The sequence below is a fragment of the Pterocles gutturalis genome, unplaced genomic scaffold (assembly GCF_000699245.1).
Source record: "Pterocles gutturalis isolate BGI_N339 unplaced genomic scaffold, ASM69924v1 scaffold24765, whole genome shotgun sequence".
NCBI classification, from domain to species: Eukaryota; Metazoa; Chordata; class Aves; order Pterocliformes; family Pteroclidae; genus Pterocles; species Pterocles gutturalis.
The window spans coordinates 1-10,353 of record NW_010138980.1 but is presented as its reverse complement, the minus strand read 5'-3'; the positions used below and the strand labels follow the sequence as shown (position 1 = coordinate 10,353).

The 10,353-nt window shown below is 47.3% G+C and overlaps 1 protein-coding gene across 1 annotated transcript; it reads right to left on the bottom strand.

Moving 5' to 3' along the window:
- Positions 1 to 222: 222 nt before the first annotated feature.
- LOC104468922 (sodium- and chloride-dependent GABA transporter 2-like) lies at positions 223 to 9,222 on the bottom strand (the record flags this gene model as incomplete). The annotated part of the gene is made up of 5 exons (XM_010083213.1): positions 9,030 to 9,222; positions 5,133 to 5,267; positions 3,629 to 3,769; positions 1,927 to 2,014; positions 223 to 355 (listed from the first exon to the last, which is right to left on the bottom strand). Coding segments are annotated over exons 1-5 (690 nt in total), but the record flags the coding sequence as incomplete, so codon positions are not given.
- Positions 9,223 to 10,353: the final 1,131 nt, after the last annotated feature.

Sequence of the window (10,353 nt, the reverse complement as noted above, 5' to 3'; positions counted from 1 at the left end):
TTTCCCTATTCTCCCCTCTCTGTTTGACCTGCTCTTTTATTCTTCCTCTTATGGGTCAAACACAACTGGTGTAAATCAGTAAGGCCCCACCAGGGTTCAGGTTTGACTTTGGCGCTGTGTATCTCTTGCCTCTACTTCATGAAGAGGGAAAAGAGATTGGGAAAGAAATGTTAGATGGGTACAAGGAGGCTTATGGACCAGGAGGACAAACTCCATTCCTACTTTGCCTGTGGACTTGACCCCTTTCCAGATGCAGAAGTAGCAGATGATCCACGCCAACAGGAGACACAGAGCCAGATCCCAGCGCACCATGCCCAGTTTGTGAATACCATCCGTGAGCCCCAGGACTCGCTTCCTGCCGGTGTCCAGGGACAGGGAGAGAAGCATTAACACCCCAGAACCCACTCATCCATACAGAACTTTCCCATAGTACCCCATCCAAAGATTTAACAGACTACAACACATCTGTGCAAATCACGCCAGCTCTGCCTAGGGCTCCCCTCCTGATGCTGCTCCACCATGCCCTATAGCTGGCCCAAACCCTCCCACTCTCCAAGCCCATGGCACTGTGCCCATCAGACCCACACAGCACAAAATTGCCACCTGTCCCACATTGCTCCCCCACACCGGCAGCTGCCCAGCAGACACTACTGCATCCAAAGGAGGTCACCAATGCCATCATCACCCCATGACCACTGCTCTTCCTTTGGCCTCCCATATACTACAGACACTGTACATATAAGCATAAATGTCATTTATTATTCCCATGCCCTTCTTTCAGCCTCATTCCTTGAAGACTCACCACCATGAAGATGGGCCACATGAGAGCTCAACACTGCAGATCATGCAGTTCCCAAAAGCCCAAGCCCGCGCTTGTGATTCCTCTGCATACCTTTCTCCAAACCAGCCCCCTCAGGGTCCCCTTGCCCTTGCAACCTCTGCAGAAAACCTGAAAAATTGTTTCAGAGGGGTCACAGGTCTTGCTAAACAGTACATGCAAAGAATAGGGCAGGAGACAAGGTCCAGCACTGTGAAGATTCTTTCTGCACCCATGGGTGCATATCATCTTCTATATGTGTCCTGTTGTGGCTGCAAGGGACAAAGGATACTCAGCTCCCTCAGAGGCACTTTAAGAGCCATAAATGGGGAAAAAAAAATACTACTGAAGCTGAGCCCCTGGCACCCCTCTTCTTTATGAGACCTTCCTCAGTTGAGTACAGAGAGGCAGTGTGGCCCCAGCAGCCATTTCAACCTCTCCAGGCTGCAGTGATGACCCTTTCTGGGACATTGTCTCTGCTGCAGGACCCCTCCCTCAGAGGTGTTTTATTGCCTCCAGCCCCATAACCAAACCTCCCTGAGTCCCTCTCTGGCATCTCATGCATGCACTTCCGATCCCTGCTCTCCAGGGATAAGCCTGAGCAGCCCCATGGACCACTTCCCTTAGGCACCAAGCAAGACCTGCTCATAAGAAGGGAAAAGACAGTTTTGTCCCTTTCTATTTCACTGTACAGGACTGTTCAGTCTGCCCTGACCTTTCACGCTTGCCTGTCAACAGTAGCCTTCAACACCCAACACAAGTACCACCTGCTTACAGCAAGCTCTTATCTTCTTTTGGTGCCCCTTTCTGTGGCCACACTCACCTGGGTACCTCAGTGCCAGAAAGGGAACATGCCCGTGCGTGTGCACACATGAGCACCCCTGGGCAGGCACACTGCAAGCAGCCTTCAGGGTGTATCTTGTCCTCATGCTCCTGGGCTGCGTGCTTATCTCCTTGGCAGCTTGGTGCATTGTGCTCCCCTTGTTCAGGTCTGATATGTGGCACCTCACTTTGTCCTACAGAGATGCACAGCCCTCCCCCCAGATACTCCTACAACTGCAGCCTTTGGATGACAGAGGAGCCTGAACAGAGGGAAAGCGATCACATACTCCCAAAACTCAATCATTGGGGAAGTGGCGTTCGCAGGCAAGGTCCTGTTGTCCAAGCTGGAGCTATTCAGAATGTCCACACAGAGATCTACCAAAAGAAAAGGAAGCTGATGAGCCAAAGAAATTCTCCAAGGCTCCTCCATGAGGGATGCTCCTTCCCCTCTGTATCCTAGCCCTCACTCTGGCAACACACAGACCCTTCACCCTGTCCGATAGAGCATCTCATTAAACTCTTGCATCTCATTAAGCATCTCATTAAACTCTCGGTCTCCCCAGCTACGAATCCCAAACCAGTCGTAGCCAGAGGGCTTCAGGAAGGGGAGAGGGGAAGGAGTTAGCAACTCCCTGTCAAATGGAAACCAGACAGCTGCAAAATATAGATTATTGAGGGACAGCCACTATGAGCAGGCAGGGTAGAAAATCCCATTCTCCTCCCCCACTGCACACCATTCCCTGTCCACACAAGCACATATATGTTCACACACACCATAGAGGCCTTCATGTTCCACTCTGCCATCCCTAACCCTGTCACATACCGTGAAATTACTAAAAGCAGAGGAGATGCCATGCATCCAAGAAATGCACCTCATCTTGCATTTGGCAAGCAAAACACAACCTGCTGGAAAAAAACGAGGAAGCCCAGCTCTCGCTGGGAAGCTTCTGCCTGTTAAGAGAACATCTGTGGCTTTCCACGCAAACAAACCCACACTGGGGGATCTGAAGGAATCAGATACACTCTTTAAAAGCCTGGTTACCTCTGCTGGGATGAAGGGGCAGAGGAAGCTGTGAGTGAATGGCCCATGGGGTGGAGAAATTTAACACATCACAGAAATGAATCATCTGACCCAAGAGAAAAAGGGAGGGAAGAGAGCTGCCGCCAAAGCCACTTCTAGCCTAGCTTTCCACTGAAAGCAAAACAACCTCTTCAGCATGGTAAAAAAGGCCTGTCAAGGACATCAGAACCATGAGGGTTACCTCACATCTACCCCATCTTCCTGGGTACAGCCCAAGTGCCTTGAATAAAACCAAAGCCAGGTCTTCTCTGCTGGGTGTACAGTTACGAGAGCTTGTGGGCATGAGGAGAAGAGACCCCTGACCAATGTAATGGTATAGAGACTTGTATGGGTGTCATTAGGCCAGAAAAATGGTGCCTTTAGAGTTTTATGTTACTGGTTCCTGCACTGGGAGACCTGTACTGACAAAACCCTCTGGTGCATGCCTGGCCTGATTTAGCCAAAAACTGAGTGCTTAAAGGAAACTGTTCAGTACGTGGCAGCAACTGTCCCACTAACTCCAAAGGAGTAGGGTAGAGTAAGGGAATTGTGAGACAAAATATTGACCAGAGCTAATGAAAAGCTCCTACCATGTGAGGAGAACTCTAGATTGGCTTGAAAACTCTCCCAACCTACCTAGCTCTCCTACTTGCCAGCAAATGCAGATTTTTCAGTGAAATCTCAACACCCAAAACATATCCATGTGGAAATAGTTTTACTGTCCCCTGCTGCTAGGCATAGGGTCTTACCTACCACTCACCCTTCCTGACACTTGCCCATGGTGAATGAAGGCAATCACCTTTGCAGGAGTCCCTAGCAACACTGCAGATCATGAGAGCTTTTTATCTAAATAAAAAATATTTTCTACAAAACCCACATAATTTCTGGGAATTGGGAAGGAGCTAGGAGCCAACCAAGGGAAAGTGCACCTGAGTTCCAGGGGTTATTGCAGTTGGCCCATGGCAGCACTGTGGTGAAGGAGCTGAACAGGTAGAAAAGTGCCCAGGACAGGATGACAATGTAGTAGATATTCAGATAGGACACGATGACTTGTGAGGCATATCCAACTCCTGTGAAGGAAAGCAAAGGAGGTGAGGATGGGGCTGACAAACAACTTCCAAGACGTCAGGCTTAACCTGAAATGCAGGCATAGACTGTGCCATGGTAAAAAGGATGCAACACCAACCACATGGTTCACTAGAGAATAGGGTAAGTAAGAGAAAGGATTTTGTGACTGTGCATGCAGGCAGGAAACATTGTTGGTATCTCTAGACAAGTCCATGGTGGAAAAAAGAGAAAACCTTTCACTGATGGGAAAACTTTTTTCTGACCACTACCATGCCACTACATCACACAGGAGAGCCAGCTCTAGTCTTGAAAGAAAAGAAATGCAGGTGAGTTTCTTCCTTCTGGAAAGACTCAGGCAAAAAATGTTCTCATTGCCGGTACCACACATAAGGTATGGTGTTGGTGCAGAAGTACAGACCCGGGAGTTGAGCTCTAGTCTTGGGTCCTGCTTGTGCCCATTGCTCACTGAGACATCAGAAAGGAGGTCATTGGGTCAGAAAGGCCCAACTCATTTGTTTAAAACCAGTTGTCAGTGCCCTTTGAGATGCTACTGCTGTCCACCCCTAGGCTCCATACAGAGTGTGGGGTGTCCAGCACAGGAGGTCCTGTACTCCCCAGGGAATTTCAGATAGCACCCACACCTGTGCTTGAGCACACTAACCAGGCCTTTTATCTCCCTGAACCTGTACAGGTTTCTCTGTCTGCAAAATGGGGGTAATAAGCTCTGCCCTGGAGAGGAGAGTTTTGAATATTAGATTCATTAACATCTCAAAGCCACTAAACATCCTTTTCCAGGGCCCCAGGAGTCCTGTTCCTTGTACCCGTGCCTTTAACACAACTCCAGAGCATCTCTGGGCTGTCAGACTGGTGGGTGCAGTGTGATCCCCCCAGTTTGCAGGATGCAAGCCTGCAAACACCACCACAGCTGCCCTAGGCACAGCGATGGGCAGGTAAAGCACCATAAGCCAGCCAGCCTTCCCCATCCTTGTCTCTCTTTAGCCTTTGTCCTGGGCTACATGCAGGCATTTGTGTACCAGCACGTCCACCTTCTTCTTTATGTTTGCTGGCCATCCTGCTCTCCTTTCTCCCAGGCTCTGAGCACCTCAAAGCAGAGATTGTGGCTTGGCTGGACCAGCACAGCCCCCAGCCAGCACCACCCGCCCTTGGTCACCTACGGGGGGGTCAGGGCACTGCTCCTGCTCACACAGCAGTCACCAGGAGAGATCACAAGGCTGGAAGAGAGCGGAAGGGAGTGAGAACAGAGGAGAAAGAAAAAAAAAAAAAACAACAAACAACAGAATAACATTTCCAAAGAAGACTCCTAGTTACTAACTGTTAGAAAGTACTTCCTGTAACTTGACTCACCTTCCAGGATGGGGCAGATCTTCCCCCAGGCAGTGACCCCTCCCTGGCTGGTGTACTGCCCCAGCGCGGTCTCCAGGAAGAACAGGGGGATCCCACAGGTGAAGAGGAAGATGAGGTAAGGGATGAGGAAAGCTCCTGCAGAGACAGGTGAGATGCTGCCTCAGAAACATCTTTAAAACCTTATCCCCACCACACCTTGCCAGGTAACTGAGGCCACAGCTGGAACCAGCTAAACACAAATTATTTATCTGAATTAACTGTGCAACCTCTCCTAAAAAAACACCATCATTTCTTGGAAAAAAAAAAATACAAGTGTGGTCTGTCTTGTGCTACTGCAGTACTTCTGTGTTTGGTCTTGGCCAAAAGGTAGAGGTAAGGAGTAACCAGGCAAGGGGATAAAAAAAAAAAACAGTGCTGGAGAAGTTCTCCCTGCTTCACTCTCCTGACCTCATTCTAGCTTGCAGCAGGAGTCAGGCAAAGAAGAAGGAGTCCTTGTTTCACATAACCACATTTGTTCTGCCTTTCCCGGGAGTCACAGCAGAACTCCCACTTGCCCAGAGGATACAAACCCGGGGGATGGTGACATTTCTTTGTAAGTAATAAATTTGCTGGGATATAAATTTGCTTGAGACATATTTCACATCAAATTTGAAAAGCAGTTTGTACCAAAAGAATGGAAATAGGGAAAGGGCAACAGGGTTTCCTTCCAGCATTTTCAAAATGAAAAAAATTTAACTGCTCATTTCAAATTAAGTTTTTTATTAAAATATAGATAAATATCTTAAGAGAAATTAGCCTGAAATAGCCCTCAGATTAACCCTTGATTAAATGGAAGAAGAAAGGGAGAGAGAACAGGGTTTTTTTCTGGAAACAATGACCAAGAAAAACAGCGCATCAGAAAAGACAAACCAAACAAAACAAAAAAAAAAAAACCACCCCAACCCAAAACCTGTTCAGCTGTCTGAACCTTTTTTTTCTTCTTTTCAGTTCTGCTGCCAAACTGAAACACTCAAATTTTTTGCTGTTCTGCTCAAAACCACTCCTGAGATCTCACTTTCACTGCTGACCTTCCTCCTATCACCTCCCAGTCTTTCTCCCCATTGTTAGTGTAGGTTTTCACACTTTCACTCCCCTCCAAACAGGACAAGGCAACTGCCTTCCTCGCTGGAACAACTGCCAAGGTCTTGCTATCCCATACAGTAAACTTGGGTCACGAGTCCCTCCCACTGCCAGTGCCTGGAGAACATCTTGGCTGCTTGCAACCAAGATAAGGGCTCCTCTCTCAGCCAAGCCAGATGTCGCCCAGGCTTTCTCCTCCCCTGACAGCACAGGCATTTGCACTGAAATTCCTTCCCATGACAATGAGCAACTACGAATGCTTCCCCTTGGTTTTAAGCCAACAATGTTCCAATAACAAGCAACATCCAGATTTCCCCTAGATACAGCTGTGCCGTAGCTGCAGGCGACCTGGGGCCAGAGGTAGGGAGGCTGCTTCACAGCATCCATCCAGGTTTGCAGAGCAAGGAATGGAAACTGCATATGTGGAACTAGAGGCAGCTGCTGCTTTCAGTGCTGCAAGACGCCTATCTGTATGCCAAATCTGCCAGACAGCTTTATTATCCTGCAGAGAGATGAGCCTTTCAGCAGGTCCCATATCCTCTCCTCTGATACCATTTGTCCCAGAGGTTGATCCATTTTGGTCTCTGAGCAATGAGAGCTTTCTTACACCTCTACTGTCTTGTCTCTCTTAACCTTCCCGGAGCAGTTAACAGCTAAAACTCCAGTTGTAATCTCCTCCCCAGTTTGCTGCTCCACTGGAGGAGACCCAGCCTTGAGAGGGGACCCCAGAAACAGACCCTTTTTCCTTACAAGCCAATAACAAGTTCAGGATGCTGAGCAGTGAGATCAAATTTGAAAGTGCAACCATAGATAAGTTTACACTTGGTTGCTTTACAGCAAGTTAGCACAACTGTTTTTATGAAATCTGTCTTTACAGCTTTATAACTGTCTCACTACAACCGAAGGTGGAGAGAGGTCTCAGGACATCAGCCTCCAATTTGCAGGGGGCGAAGGGGGGGCATACATGGCATTTATAGGTGGAAAATGTCTTTTTTTGCAATTTCAAGGACTTTTTCAGTGGTGAGAATGTCTTTGAGTGTCATGGGAATGACAGTGCCTTGTCCCATACTAGTTTGTCAGCTGCCTGGTTCCCTAGAGCACTGGAGAGAGAAATGTACCTTCTACATCGTCTACTGGCACCATCAAAGCCTTTCCTCCTCTATAACAAGGGCCTGAGAGAGGTGAGGATGACATGGAGAGTGGGAAAAGGGAATAATGTAGAAGGAGGTTGCTGATGGCTTTGTGACTACTCACAGCAATTGAGGGAAGGAATCTCCCATCCTAATCTTTCCCAAGCCTAGACTTGTTGGCCTCTGAATCACAGCCTTACATATTCCAGAGTAGTTTAATTTGAAAAAGAAAAAAAAAAAAAAAAAAAAAAAAAAACTTTTTAAAAAGATATTAAAAAAAAAAAAAAAAAAAAGCTTTTCAATAGATATCTAAAATGAACAAAAGTAGCCTTTCCACTTACACTAATTAGCATACAAATTGCAAAGACTACTGAACCGGATACCACAGGCATAAACTATGCAAAGATATCATCTGAGCTCAGGAAGGAATTTTCCATGCAAAAACCATGACTTCTCTCTCAAAGCGTCACTGCAGAATATGCTGTTCAATCAGATGCACCACTAGTGTTTACTAACCCATGCCAGTCTGACTTGCTTTTGGTGCCTCCAGTGCCTACCACCAAAAGCCTAGAAGAGGAGACTGGAGGATCTGCTAAAAACCATCAAAGGTTCAATAAAAACTCAATTCCATTTTCTTTAACCATCCTCTTATCCAACCCCCATTTGGTTCAGAGAAGACTGATTTGAATCCTGCTTGATTTGGATAAATGCCAGTAAACACCACAGGGGACAGGAATTTGGTAGTCCTGGGATGAACTACAGCTGAATCACTCATTCACTGGTGAAAGCTCACAGCACCTTGGGAAAGAAAGGCCTTTGTAGCATGGTCTGCAGAGAAAGGAAGTTTAAAGTGGGAGGAACGTGCAAATCCCAAAGTGTTATTTCAGGGTGTCACTAGAGAACAAGAACAAAAGAGAAGTTATTGCTGTATTTGACATATAATTTATTATTCCTCCTTTTCTTTTATAAAGTTAGATTTTGATTCACCAAGAAAAGTTTGTGACAGTCAATTATTCTCTTCAATTTCATTTTATTGTTACAAGAAAGTTTAATTTTTAACCATGTAATGATCTTATTGCAGTGTTATTGGAAAATGAGAGTCACACAAGAAACAAAAGGTAAATGCTTCCTAGGGATGGGTTTCCCTAGCAGTGGGTTAACTACTGGGAGAACCGTTCTGGGGTAGAGGTAGCAATGTCCTTCTAGGGGATATCAGGCCTTGGCAAGGATACTGGTGCCATCAAAGCCTTTTCTCCTCTGTAACAAGGGCCTGAGAGAGGTGAGGATGACATGGAGAGTGGGAAAACGGAATTATGTAGAAGGAGGTTTCTGATGGCTTTCTGATGACTCACAGCAATTGATGGTTTCAGAAGACCAACTGTCTCTCAAGATGCCCAAGAACCTTAAAGAGAAGTTCAACTTGGCACCAAATTTGGAAGAGCTGCTTTGAGAAACAGTACCAGCTGGGGAGCTGGATTCACCCCTCAGTTTCTATTCCTCCTGGTTTTGGCAGGAGCTGACTTGCTGGAGGAGAAAATAAAGGATTGGATGTGGGGCACATGAGGCATAGGAGAAATGGGTCCATGCACATATGTATCTCTCATCACACCTACAGACCTAGGACAACTCATGCATGCTGTGAACTTACCACCGCCATTCTTGTAGCAGAGGTATGGGAACCTCCACACGTTACCCAGACCGATGATCTCCCCGGCCACAGACAGCACAAACTCCATTTTGCTACTCCACTGGCCTCTCTCTTCCATTTCTTCCTCTTTTATCTCTTCAGGAGCCATGATGACCCCATTGGGCTCCCCTTCCTTAGCTGAAGCTCTTGTCATAGCTCTGTGGGACAGATGAAAAAGAGACCATGGGATGTAGGGAGCTGCTGTGGGACATGATGGTGGGAAGAGGAGGCAGAGGACAAGTCACCACAAGGGATGTGTTCCTGGTGTCACTGTGAGGTTCCCCTCATCCTCTGGAAAATGTCTTGCTTAGCATCAGCACAAAACATTTTATCCAGGTTATGTCCATCATAACATAACATCCCCCCCCAAACCTCCTTCCACATCCTTCCCAGACCACCAGCCTAAGTGTACCTCCATCTGCCCCTCCACACCCTGACTTAAATGCTCTGTGTGTTCACCATTGCTGGAAACTTGTCTGGGACTTTGGAAACACCAGTTCAGAGGAAGAGAAAGGGAGCTGGAGCAGGGCACATGGGCAGAGGGTGTTTCCCTTTCCTGTGTGCTTCACAGAGCAACTGTCTCCTGGAATGCTTTCAGAGGGCAGGATAGATGTGTTACAGATGAATATTCTGAACAAGAATGGACGACCTACCATCTTACTTCAAGTCACTGCCAGGAGCACTGTCTTTGACCTCCTGGACACCACATTACACTACAGTACAGCCTGTCATCTCAGCAAAATGCTTATTTGCTTATTTGACCCACGCCCCCTTCAAAAGCCAACAAGCACGAGCACCAAACCTCCACCTTTGCCCAACCCTGCAAAGAATACAGAGCAAGGAAACAAGGTCCCTGAGATGATGTCCTGGGTTAAGCAGAGACAGAGTTAACTTTCTTCATAATAGCTAGCAAGAGGCTGTGTTTTGGATTTGTGCTCAGGAGAAGTTGATAAGGATTGAATGTTGATAAGGAATGAAGGTCCTTCAGCCTCTTCGCTCTTCACAGACAGGGCGGGGGGCTGGGAGGGCACAGCCCCAGCTACTAGCCCAGGATTTGTTCTTCGGTTACTAGATTGAGAACCAGAGTGACCAATAATCTATTCCATAACATACACATCATGCCCAGTATATAGGTGAGGACCCTTCCGGAGGATCGTCCCTTCACCCTTTGGTTCCGGTGCCTTTCGGTTTTGGTTCTCTTCTGGCTCTGGATTGCTCTCCCAAGGCCTTTCCCCTCCCCACCCCCCTCCCACCCCGGTTGGCTCTCGGTCTGGGACGCTCGGAC